We start from the raw sequence: 13048 nt of genomic DNA on the forward strand, positions 1-13048 counted from the left end.
GTCTTGAATTTGTCACTCTCTCCCCGGTCCCTGGGAAGACATTGGGTTTTTGATTACGTGTTTTATTTCTTCCATTTTGTCAATTTACATATGCACAGTTTTTGTATTTGTAGATCATTATCAAATGTATTTCAAAGAGAAGACATGCGTTTGCTTAAGTGTGTTGAATTGTGTCAAATGGAGTTGGAAGTTTATTACTATTTGGGATAATTAAGAATCTTTTTACTTAGAAATTTCAGGGATCTGAAATGTTTATAAGTTAACACTAGATTCACAAGAATGGTTGTTGAGAGGTGACATCTTTGACCAGTAGCTTTTTAATCTTATTAGTTGTATAAATGGACATGTAGACACAAAGTTGGTACTAAAAATGAGAGTTATGAGATTCAGGCCTAGGGTAATTAGAATCAAAATCTGCTTTGGAAGCCAGGTCAGTTTGTTAAATAAGTGATGTATTGGAGACACAGTGGACTATAATTATTTCTTTCATCTCTGCTAATAGGTAAAGGTAACTTCTTCAAGGACATAGAAATTCTGTAAACTTGCCATGCATGCATAAAAAACCAGTTAGAATTGTCCTAATCTCTTAAAAGGGAGTTAGAAATGAACTGTCTGGGAAAGGGCTCTGGCCTGGGTATTAGATACCTGAGTTCTGGTTCCAGTTTAGATTCCAAAAAAATTAGTGATCTGGGATTGAACTTGTTTCCCACGTCTCAGTGGCCTCACTTGAGAAATTTGAGAAAGTGACTTAAAGAATCTATTCCAACTTTATCATTAAGTTATTCATGGCCTCATCCAGTTCCCTGGCTTCAGATGCCAGGTACAGAAGGATCTTGAATTCGGGTGGTTTGACTTAGAATGTTTTGACTTTATGATGGTGTGAAAGTGACACATTTGTTAGAAACCGTAGTTCAAATTTTGCATCCTGATCTCTTCCTGGGCTAGCCATCTGCAGCATCGCTACTCTCTGGTGATGCTGGGCAGTGGCAGAGAGCTGCAGCTCCCAGTCTGCCACTCCATGATGATCCACTTAAAAGTTTTATTCCATAAGCCATTCTGCTTTTAACTTTCAGTGCAGTGCAGTGCAGTGCAGTCACTTAGTCGTGTCTGACTCTTTGCAACCCCATGGTCTGCAGCACGCTAGGCTTCCCTGTCCATTACCAGCTCCCAGAGTTTGCTCAAACTCATGTCCATTTGAGTCGGTAATGCCATCCAATGATCTCATCCTTTGTCATCCCCTTCTCCCACCTTCAATCTTTCCCAGCATCAGGGTATTTTCAAATGAGTCAGTTCTTCACACCAGGTGGCCAGAATATTGGAGCTTTAGCTTCAGCATCAGTCTTTCCAGTGAATATTCAGGACTGATTTCCTTTAGGATTGACTGGTTTGATCTTGCAGTCCAAGGGACTCTCAAGAGTTCTCCAACACCACAGTTCAAAAGCATCAATTCTTCAGTACTCAGCTTTCTTTATGGCCCAGCTCTCACATCCATACATGACTACTGGAAAAACCATAACTTCGACTAGATGGATTTTCATTGGCAAAGTAATGTCTCTGCTTTTTAATATGCTGACTATGTTGGTCATAGCTTTTTTTCCAAGGAGCAAGCGTCTTAATTTCATGGCTGCAGTCACCACGTGCAGTGATTTTGGAGCCCAAAAAAATAAAGTCTGACACTGTTTCCATTGTTTCCCCATCTATTTGCCATGAAGTGATGGGACCAGATGCTATTATCTTATAGTTTTTTGAATGTTGAGTTTTAAGCCAACTTTTTCACTCTCATTTTTCATCAAGAGGCTCTTCAGTTCCTCTTCGGTTTCTGCCTTAAGGGTGGTGTCATCTGCATGTCTGAGGTTATTGATATTTCTCATGGCAATTTTGATTCCAGCTTGTGCTTCATCCAGCCCAGCACTTTGCATGATGTACTCTGCATATAGGTTAAATAAGCAGGGTGAGATTGGATTAAACGTTTACTGAGCATGGCCCTGCCCATCAGAACAAGACCCAGTTTTCCCCACAGTCAGTCTGTCCCATCAGGAAGCTTCCATAAGTCACTAATCCTTATTCATCAGAGGGCAGACAGAATGAAAACCACTATCACAGAAAACTAACCAGGTTGATCACATGGACCACAGCCTTATCTAACTCAATGAAACTATGAGCCATGCTGTGTAGGGCCACCCAAGATGGACAGGTCATGGTAGGTTCTAACAAAATGTTGTCCTCTGAAGAAGGGAATGGCAAACCAGTATTCTTGCCTCGATACCCCCATGAACAGTATGAAAAGGCAAGAAGATAGGACACTGAAAGATGAACTCCCCAGATCAGTATGTGCCCAATATGCTATGGGAGAAGAGTAGAGAAATAACTCCAGAAAGAATGAAGAGACACAACCAAAGTGAAAACAGCGCCCAGTTGTGATTGGTGATGGAAGTAAAGTCTGATGCTGTAAAATACAATATTGCATAGGAACCTGGAATGTTAGTTCCATGAATCAAGGTAAATTGGAAGTGGTCAAACAGGAGATAGCAAGAGTGAACACTGACATTTTAGGGATCAATGAACTAAAATGGACTGGAATGTGAATTTAATTCAGATGACCATTATATCTACTACTGTGAGCAAGGATCCCTTAGAATAAGTGGAGTAGCCCTCCTAGTCAACAAGAGTCTGAAACGCAGTACTTGGGTGCAATCTCAAAAATGACAGAATGATCTCTTTTTTCCAAGGCAAATCATTCAATATCACAGTAATCCTAGTCTATGCCCCAACCTCTAATGCCAAAGAAGCTGAAGTTGAACAGTTCTATGATGACCTACAATACCTTCTAGAACTTTCAGTACAGTGCTCAACAAGTTACATGATAGTCAACACTGTATTATAAAATAGCGTTTATGTTAGATGATTTTGCCCAACTGTAGGCTAATGTGTGAGTTCTGAGCACATTTAAGGTTGGCTAGTTAGGCTAAGATGATGGGTAGATTAGGTATATTAAATGTATTTAACACTTACAGTATTTTAAACTTAACTATGGGTTTATCAGGATGCAACTCCACCTTCAGTCAAGGAAGATCTGTATTATACAGTCTATAAAATATGATCCCTATCTCTCCAATCTCATTCTCCTTTGAACTCCAAACTCACACATTCGCTTTCAGCCATTATCATCTTCTGGATACCTAGTAGGCAGAAACACTGATTTTTCTCTCCTTTTCCCACCAAATCTGCTGTGTCCAGGCCTTTTTCATCTCCACAAATTCATCGCAATCCACAGTAGCTCTGTTTAAAACCTAGGAGTCATCTTTATTCCTCCCCTTACCAGTGCATCTCACATCCTTTTGATCAATTAGTGTTTGGAAAGCTGCCTGGGGAATACATCCAGAATCTGACCACTTTGCATTGTTCCACAGTTTACATCTTTAGTAGTTTCTTATTTCTTTTAGACTGAAACCTACACTCCTTAACCTTCAGGCCACATACAAGCAATTTACAATGGCTCTGATACCTGACTCCTTGATGTCCATTCTGTCACATACTGGCTCAGGCTCTCCTTACCCTTGGCGTGGACTGCACTGCTGCCACAAGTGGTCAGTAAATCACAGATGAAAGGCAGAAGCCTGTCTTGCAGTCTTGATTTCATTTTCTAAAAATTTAAATTTATTGAGATAAGATTTACATACAGTAAAACACACCAATTCAAAGCATATAGTTCAGGGAATTTCTTGGCCATCCAGTGGTTAGAACTTTGTGCTTCCACTGCAGGGGATCCAGATTGATCCCTGGTTGGGAACTAAGATGTCCCATGGGCTGTGGCATGGCCAAAAAAAAAAAAAGCATAAAGTGTACAGTTCAATGAATTTTGATATACATCCATGCAATGATTGCCACAGTGAAGATATGGAACTTGCCTATCATCCTTATGTGTAAGAACATAAAATAGTACAGAGACATGTAAAGTAAGTGAGAGCCTGTCCCCAACTCCTGTATAGATTTATGCTAAAACAACTCATCATTTCAGCCTGTGTTCCAAAGGTGAGCCATTCTCCACCTTGATTGGACTGTACTTCAGAAGTACCTGAGAAACTTGAAAATTGCCAATGCATAGGAGGGACTCCAGACCAATCAAATCAGAATGTCAGGATGGAACACAGGCATCGGTATGCACTTATTTAAGCTCCCAAGTCCAGACAATGTTAAGAACCATGATAATCTTTGTTTTTTTTTGAGGCTCCTCGTGGCATGTGGGACCTTAGTTCCCTGACCAGGGATCCCAACCTGGACCCCTGAAGTGGAAGCACTGGAATGCTGCCAAGAGAGCCATTTTAATCTTGTGTACAGATGTTTAGCTCTTCCTCCTCTTCATAGAGTGAACTCCTTCTCAGTCTTCAAATCTTACTTCAAAGGTCACTTCCTCAGGGAACTCTTTTTCTGAATTCTGCTACTATGGTAGAATCTCCTTCCTGTTGCAAAACTTCTGCAAGTATTTGTATTAATGTCTATGTATGCCACTGGGCTTCCCCGGTGGCTCAGGCAGTAAAGAATCTGTCTGCAGTGCAGGAGACCCGGGTTCCATCCCTGGGATGGGAAGATCCCCAGGAGAAGGAAATGGCAACCCACTCTAGTATTCTTGCCTGAGAAATCCCACAGACAGAGGAGCCTGGTGGGCTACAGTTCCTTGGGTCGCAAAGAGTCAGACACGACTGAGCAACTTTCACTTCATGTCTGCCACTACATTGAAAGCTCACTGGAATATAGAACATGCCTGACATGTTCAGTTCAGTTCAGTCCAGTTGCTCAGTCGTATCTGACTCTGCGACCCCATGAATCTCAGCACGCCAGTCCTCCCTGTCCATCACCAACTCCCAGAGTTCACTCAGATTCACGTCCATCAAGTCAGTGATGCCATCCAGCCATCTCATCCTCTGTCGTCCCCTTCTCCTCCTGCCCCCAATCCCTCCCAGCATCAGAGTCTTTTCCAACGAGTCAACTCTTCTCATGAGGTGGCCAAAATACTGGAGTTTCAGCTTTAGCATCATTCCTTCCAAAGAAATCCCAGGGCTGATCTCCTTCAGAATGGACTGGTTGGATCTCCTTGCAGTCCAAGGGACTCTCAAGAGTCTTCTCCAACACCACAGTTCAAAAGCATCAATTCTTTGGCGCTCAGCTTTCTTCACAGTCCAACTCTCACATCCATACCTGACCACAGGAAAAACCATAGCCTTGACTAGACGGATGAATATGCTATCTAGGTTGATCATAACTTTTCTTCCAAGGAGTAAGCGTCTTTTAATTTCATGGCTGCAGTCACAATCTGCAGTGATTTTGAAGCCCAAAAAATAAAATCTGACACTGTTTCCACTGTTTCCCCATCTATTTCCCATGAAGTGATGGGACCAGATGCCATGATCTTCATTTTCTGAATGTTGAGCTTTAAGCCAACTTTTTCACTCTCCTCTTTTTCATCAAGAGGCTTTTTAGTTCCTCTTCACTTTCTGCCATAAGGGTGGTGTCATCTGCATATCTGAGGTGATTGATATTTCTCCCAGCAATCTTGATTCCAGCTTGTGCTTCTTCCAGCCCAGCGTTTCTCATGATGTACTCTGCATATAAGGTAAATAAGTAGGGTGACAATATACAGCCTTGACGTACTCCTTTTCCTATTTGGAACCAGTCGGTTGTTCCATGTCCAATTCTAACTGTTGCTTCCTGACCTGCATACAGATTTCTCAAGAGGCAGGTTAGGTGGTCTGGTATTCCCATCTCTCTCAGAATTTTCCACAGTTTATTGTGATCCACACAGTCAAAGGCTTTGGCATAGTCAATAAAGCAAAAATAGATGTTTTTCTGGAACTGTCTTGCTTTCTCCATGATCCAGCGGATGTTGGCAATTTGATCTCTGGTTCCTCTGCCTTTTCTAAAACCAGCTTGAACATCTGGAAGTTCACGGTTCATGTATTGCTGAAGCCTGGCTTGGAGAATTTTGAGCATTACTTTACTAGTGTGTGAGATGAGTGCAATTGTGAGGTAGTTTGAGCATTCTTTGGCATTGCCTTTCTTTGGGATTGGAATGAAAACTGGCCTTTTCCAGTCCTGTGGCCACTGCTGAGTTTTCCAATTTTGCTGGCCTATTGAGTCCAGCACTTTCACAGCATCATCTTTCAGGATTTGAAACAGCTCAACTGGAATTCCATCACCTCCACTAGCTTTGTTCGTAGTGATGCTTTCTAAGGCCCACTTGACTTCACATTCCAGGATGTCTGGCTCTAGATGAGTGATCACACCGTCGTGATTATCTTGGTCGTGAAGATCTTTTTTGTACAGTTCTTCTGTGTATTCTTGCCACCTCTTCTTAATATCTTCTGCTTCTGTTAGGTCCATACCATTTCTGTCCTTTATCGAGCCCATCTTTGCATGAAATGTTCCCTTGGTATCTCTAATTTTCTTGAAGAGATCTCTAGTCTTTCCCATTATGTTCTTTTCCTCTATTTCTTTGCATTGATCGCTGAAGAAGGCTTTCTTATCTCTTCTTGCTGTTCTTTGGAATTCTGCATTCAGATGCTTATATCTTTCCTTTTCTCCTTTGCTTTTCGGTTCTCTTCTTTTCACAGCTATTTGTAAGGCCTCCCCAGACAGCCATTTTGCTTTTTTGCATTTCTTTTCCATGGGGATGGTCTTGATCCCTGTCTCCTGTACAGTGTCACGAACCTCATTCCATAGTTCATCAGGCACTCTGTCTAGTCCCTTAAATCTATTTCTCACTTCCACTGTATAATCATAAGGGATTTGATTTAGGTCATACCTGAATGGTCTAGCGGTTTTCCCTACTTTCTTCCATTTAAGTCTGAATTTGGTAATAAGGAGTTCATGATCTGAGCCACAGTCAGCTCCTGGTCTTGTTTTTGTTGACTGTATAGAGCTTCTCCATCTTCGGCTGCAAAATAACAATATGTATAAATGAATGTATAAATGAATGAGAGTGAATTGAAATGTTTGTAGCATCTCTTAGCTCAGGTTAAGGCAGATGTCAGTGCACGTCCTGGGACAGCTCGGGGATATTTATGGCGCTTCAGTGTTGCTAGTGAGAAAGACCCTCCCAGGGTCTGCAAGGTTGAAGCACTGCCCACTACCGCATCGAGACCGGCGGGCTCCGGTGGCTGTGCAAGAAAACTCAGTGGAGACAATCGGTTTTCGCGCACCCGGTGCTGGGTGGCCTCCAGCCTACAGGGGGCGCTGTGGGGAGACAACCACTTCCGGCCCTCTTTTTCCTTCCTGCCGCTGGCGCCAGCACGTCTTGTTTTCGTTGGCCGCGTTCGGATGGCAGCTGCCACTGTGGCTGCAGCCGCCTTTTAGTAGTGCTCCTTTCCCGGCGTGCCGAGGGCGGTGCGTTCTCCTAATCTGTCCGGTTCTCCTGCGCGTGGTTCCGAAGGGCGCCGGTTTCCCGCAGCAGGCGGTATGGGCAGGGAGTCACGGTAAGGCGGAGCGCCGACCGCCGAGCGGCTTCTTTGGGGGCAACAGGAGGGAGTCGAGGTGGCCTCGGGGCCTGGCCTGGCTAGCGCGGCCCCACGTGTGGCCAGCGCTGCCCGCGGCTGCTGGAGGGGCCGGGGGACCTCTGCTAAGGGAGTGGCTGCACTTGGGTGAGCAGTAGGCACAGGGTTCACCTGCTCTGCCATCAGCCGGTTCGAGCCCCTGGGGCGGGAACACCTCTCCAGGACTTCTAAGAGATCCCGCCATTTCCGCGGAGCTTACCAGTATCTCCTCATTCAGTGGCGATCCCAAGTGAATTTCTCACCACTTCGTGTTTGGACCATATCTTTGGTCCCTATCGATTCTTTAGTTCTTTGTGAGCGCCGGATATTTTCTTAAGTTAATTGAAAGCGTGTGGTCAAACGTTTTTACAACACCCATGACTTTGTACATGACTGGGGAGAATCCCAGGGACGGAGGAGCCTGGTGGGCTGCCGTCTACGGGGTCGCACAGAGTCGGACACTACTGAAGCGACTTAGCAGTAGCAGTAGCAGCAGCAGCAGCAGCAGGCTTTTATTGGGTTACAATAAATGCTTGTAACATGGACATTTACTTTGTAAATAGATCTCAGACTCCTTTGTTACGTGTTTTTTATCCTTTTAATACTGAGAATTGGGAGCTCTTATTAGAAATATTTTCAAAAACAGTTTATATTGTTCCCGGGTTTGGGATCTTGAAATTTTTATCTTTCATGTACAAATTTGGTTAATATTTAGCGGTTACTGAAAGATAATTTATATGTAGGATGTAAATAATAAGTAAGGTAGTAGTAGTTTGCTGCTGCTAAGTCACTTCAGTGGTGTCCGACTCTGTATGACCCCATAGACGGCAGCCCACCAGGCTCCCCCGTCCCTGGGATTCTCCAGGCAAGAACACAGGAGTGGGTTGCCATTTCCTTCTCCAATGCATGAAAGTGAAAAGTGAAAGTGAAGTTGCTCAGTCGTGTCCGACTCTTAGTGACCCCATTGACTGCAGCCTGCCAGGCTCCCCCATCCATGGGATTTTCCAGGCAAGAGTACTGGAGTGGAGTGCCATTGCCTTCTCCAAGTAGTTTACAGAGGTATAATTAAGTTTCAGGGAAATGGGCAATGCTTCAGAGTAGAGCTTGATAAAATTTAACAAATCTATAAAGTGTGTATTCGTTTAACTGGATAAAGAGTATTTCCGTAACTATGGAAAATTTATTTGAAAGTCTTTGAAATCTCGTGGCATTTGTCTGGTCATCCAGGCGGGAATCCTGGAAGTGATGTTTATATGAGTCATCCTTCTCTTAGTGTTTACACCCAGTTAGATTCTGCACTCTGTTGCCATTCCTGGTTTCCCTGACTTAATTCAGGCCTTAATCATACATTGCTCAGACTGCTGCATATCCGTCAAGTTGATTAGCTTCCTCTGATCTTACTCTTCTAATTGATTCCACGCCGCAGCCAGAATGATACCTCTGAAATAAACATAAGGTTATGTCATTTCCACGCTCTCATGTCCATTGGTTCTTCCTGCTTTCAAGATGAATCCTTCAGGGCCCTTCCCAAGAAGGTCCCTTCCATCCCTGAGGCCTTCTTCCCCACCGCTCTACCTTGCATGACTTGTGCAGGAGGTTTGCTGTTGTACTTAACATTTAATTAGTTATTGAAGTACCCAATACCCAACTTTTCATACTTGTCAACAACTCTACACCTGACATTCTGATCCAAGTCACCAGTGTCTCTTACTTGCTTGATTGCTATTTACCTATTTTCCCTGCTTCTGCTCTTGCCTTTCTTTGGTTTGTTTTCTCCTTAGCAGCCAGAGTAATGTTTTAAAAACAGTAATGCTTAAAATCTTCCAATAGCCTTCTCAAAGAAAAAAGAAAGACTATCCTGATAATCGCCCAAAACTCTCCACATTTGGCTACCATGCTCCTCTCAGCTGTTTTTCTCCATAGCTCCAAATGACATTGTCTTGACTTTTCTTTAAACTTGTCTTCTCTTCCCTTAGCAGCACAAAGCTGTTTGAGCCTCAAAAGCAGGAGCTCGGTCTCTTTTGCTTACTGTTCTTGCTTCTCTAACAGTTTTTCCTCTCTCTACATCTGCTGTAGCGGAAGAGCTCACTCTTTCCCTCTAACTTTAAAAAAGTTGATGTGTAAAAAGTCCTTTCAGGGTTTATCTGCTGAGACTTTTAGAGAAAGTAATAAAATAAAAAAAAATGTCATAGAAGCTAAGTGTGTTTGCTAAGCTTAATCTTTAACTTCATATTCTAGCCACTATCGGAAGCGATCCGCATCACGGGGACGCTCTGGAAGTCGATCTAGAAGTCGTTCACCCTCAGACAAAAGAAGTAAACGTGGGGATGATAGACGGTCTAGAAGCAGGGATAGAGACAGGAGGAGAGAGAGGTCTCGTAGCAGGGATAAAAGAAGATCTCGGTCAAGAGACCGGAAGCGTCTGAGGTAAGACATTAATCTCCAAAGAACTCTTGATAAATTGGGCCTTCTCAGCTAAATTGGGCTTCTTTAAAAGTTTTGGTGGTCCCTTTAATTGGTGGTAGAATTCAGTGATCTGTTTGCTGCCTGTCTGTTTTAATCCCAGCTGATTTGATTAGGTACATAAGTGATTTGCCTAGAACAAAATCTTTCAAACAGTATTTTTTTCCCCCTTTCTACTGTCAAACAGTATTTTAAGTTTGTAAACTTGAGATGGTATTTCTTGTAATCCAAAGAGAACTTAAAAAAAAATTTTTTTTTTTAATTAGAGAAAAATTGCTTTACAGTGTTGTGTTGGTTTCTGCTGTGCAACACCACAAAGAACTCTTAAAGCCCCCAGGAAAGGTTTTAAAAAAAGAAGTAAAAGTTGAGGTAGTATGCCATTGAGGGGGTTCTAATCTAATCCCATCCCAAGAAAGCCGATCCATGTGTTCAGAGCCACCACTAGTGCTGACTGGAGAAGGAAGGACAGAACGGAGCCATGTCCACTTCTTGTTTGAAATGATTTTAAAGAATTTTTTTAGATTTAACCAAAGAACATCTTAGTTTTTAAAAACTTGTGCTTGATTAAATATTCCTTGGTACCACCCAAGCATCTGTAACTTCCCTGTTGGTGAAAAACAGTCTTTAAATAAAAATACTCTCACATGCCAAAGAAAGTTTTTTAATAAAGTTTCTCTTTAAAATAGGAAAGAAGACACGGTTATACAGGTGCTGTGAACTGATCTCAGAAAGAACTTTGAGTTTATCTTTTTGAGACACTGGTTCTTACGGAAAATATTCACCCATAACAATGTGGATAGTATTAACTTACTCAGTTTTATATTATGTGGCCTCAGGAACAGTTTCATACAATAGAGTCAAGTACTTATTAAGCATCATATAAGATTTGGTCTCTTACTTTTTTTTTTTTTGGTCTCTTTTTGATGTGAAAATAAAATTACAAGATTTTAGAGCAAGAAGGATTTTGAGATTATTTGGTGATGTCTCTGCATTATATAGATTAAGGAAACAGACCCAGAGAGTTGATCTGCCCTGTGTATGTCACTAGCTAGTAGCAGCACCAGGATAGAAATTCTTATCTCCTAATTTTTGTATCTGTAGTCTTTCCATAGCCCCATTCTGCCCGTCCTTATACTGAGATTTTAGCTGTCTTTGAAGTTTAGATTTTTTTGCTCTAGGTCATAGATTTCGAATAGCTATTAGTACATATTTCCTCTGTTTTTCAACAAACATCGTTTCAAAATTAGTATCCTCATTTTCCCCATTGACCGCTTGTAAGAACTGGCTTAACTTGTTCCCTGTTAAACTGATTTGATAGTAAATTGAAATCTTGTCTTTAACAGTGGTAATAATTTAGAAGCTTCTTTCAACATGAGGCACAAACCATGATCTGAAATAGAAGTTCTACTTGGTCATAGAATAAATGAAACGTGTCCCCATTGCAGGCGTTCCAGAAGTAGAGAGAGAGATAGAAGTCGAGAACGAAGAAGATCTCGAAGTCGGGACAGGAGACGTTCAAGGAGTAGAAGCCGAGGCCGAAGATCCCGGTCTTCCAGTCCTGGCAATAAAAGCAAGAAAGCTGAGAATAGGTAATGTTACCATTGGCTGTATCTATCATGCAGGTTGGGAACTCTCTTCCCTACATTAAAAAAAAAAATCCTTGTAAATACTGAATTTGGTTGCTACCATGAGCTGTTAGCTTAATTTCATTTCAGTAAGTTATAAAGCTTGTAGTGCTTTTAGAAGATACCTAAATTCTGTTGGTTTTAACACTCATAATGCATTATTCTTTCATTTAATACCTACTGTTAATGATCAGAAGTACGTTTTATATACATCTTTGTGGGAACTATGTTTTTTTCTTTGAAGTTATTTTCTTAGTGTTTCTACTGTTGATTGACAAATAACATTTTTACATTGCTGAACTGCTATTCATAATGGGTGAACTTTGCTTGTGTAAGTTAAATCTGCATGTTTCCTTAAGATGTTAGTACCATTCAATTTTGAGATATTAATTATATCTATTAGACATAATATGTTTATATTTCTCTTGTTAATGCTTTGTTCTATGCCTATTAGTGTTTCTAAAGTGGTGTCCTGGCATATATAGCTTTGTTTTTGTTTTTTTCGTATTGGTTATGAAGATTTTTCCTCATTTATTTACTTTATAAATTTTACTTTTGTTTTATCAGGTCAGTGTTATAATGCCCATTGGGATAATTTTAAATTTAAAATATAAATTCAGAGAAATGAATGAAATACAAACATGCAGTTTATTGAATAAGTATAAAGCAAGATTCATGTAACCACCACCAAAGTTAAGAAATAGAACATTATCTGTATCCCACTGGAAGCCCTGCATGTCCCTTTGCTAACCCAGCTTTCTATTTGTCTAGATAAAATCATTGCTGACTTTGGTGTTAGTAATGTCCTAATTGTTTCTTTATAAATGGAAAAAGAATAATTTAGGTTTATGTGTTTTTTAATTTTATGTGAATGAGTCATGTCTCCTTCTGTGTTTTTGGTAAACCTTGGGAGTTTGCTCTGTTGCTCATAACATTGCTGCTGCTGCTGCTACTGCTAAGTCTCTTCGGTCGTGTCCGGCTCTGTGTGACCCCATAGATGGCAGCCCACCAGGCTCCCCTGTCCCTGGGGTGCTCCAGGCAAGAACCCTGGAGTGGGTTGCCATTTCCTTCTCCAGTGCATGAAAGTGAAAAGTGAAAGTGAAGTTCCTCAGTCGTGTCCGACTTCTCGACCCCATGGACTGCAGCCTACCAGGCTCCTCCGTCCATGGGATTTTCCAGGCAAGAGTACTGGAGTGGGTTGCCGTTGCCTTCTCCGCTCATAACATTAGTTTATTTTATTGCTGAACCACTATCCTGTGGTGTAAATATGTGTGCTCAGTTGTGTCTGACTCTTTGGGACCCCATGGATTGTAGCCTGCCAGGCTCCTCTGTCCATGGAAGTTTCCAGGAAAGAATACTGAAACAGGTTGCTGTTTCCTCCTCCAGGGGATCTTCCTGAACTGGGGATGGAAGCCGGATCTCTTGGGTCTCCTG

General features: G+C 41.8%; 1 protein-coding gene across 2 annotated transcripts in view; it reads left to right on the top strand.

Annotated features, from left to right (window-relative positions):
• The first annotated feature begins 7414 nt into the window (after positions 1-7414).
• Positions 7415-13048, top strand: part of DDX46 (DEAD-box helicase 46) — a 48309-nt gene continuing 42675 nt past the window's right edge. For both annotated transcript variants that reach the window (XM_068979506.1, XM_068979507.1), the window contains exons 1-3: positions 7415-7469; positions 9765-9953; positions 11435-11578. In XM_068979506.1, coding sequence (XP_068835607.1) covers positions 7453-7469; positions 9765-9953; positions 11435-11578 — 350 coding nt within the window. In that variant the 5' untranslated portion in view covers positions 7415-7452. The remainder of the gene's footprint in view (positions 7470-9764; positions 9954-11434; positions 11579-13048) is intronic.

Source organism: Capricornis sumatraensis, chromosome 9 (genome assembly GCF_032405125.1).
Source record: "Capricornis sumatraensis isolate serow.1 chromosome 9, serow.2, whole genome shotgun sequence".
In the NCBI taxonomy this organism is placed as follows: domain Eukaryota; kingdom Metazoa; phylum Chordata; class Mammalia; order Artiodactyla; family Bovidae; genus Capricornis; species Capricornis sumatraensis.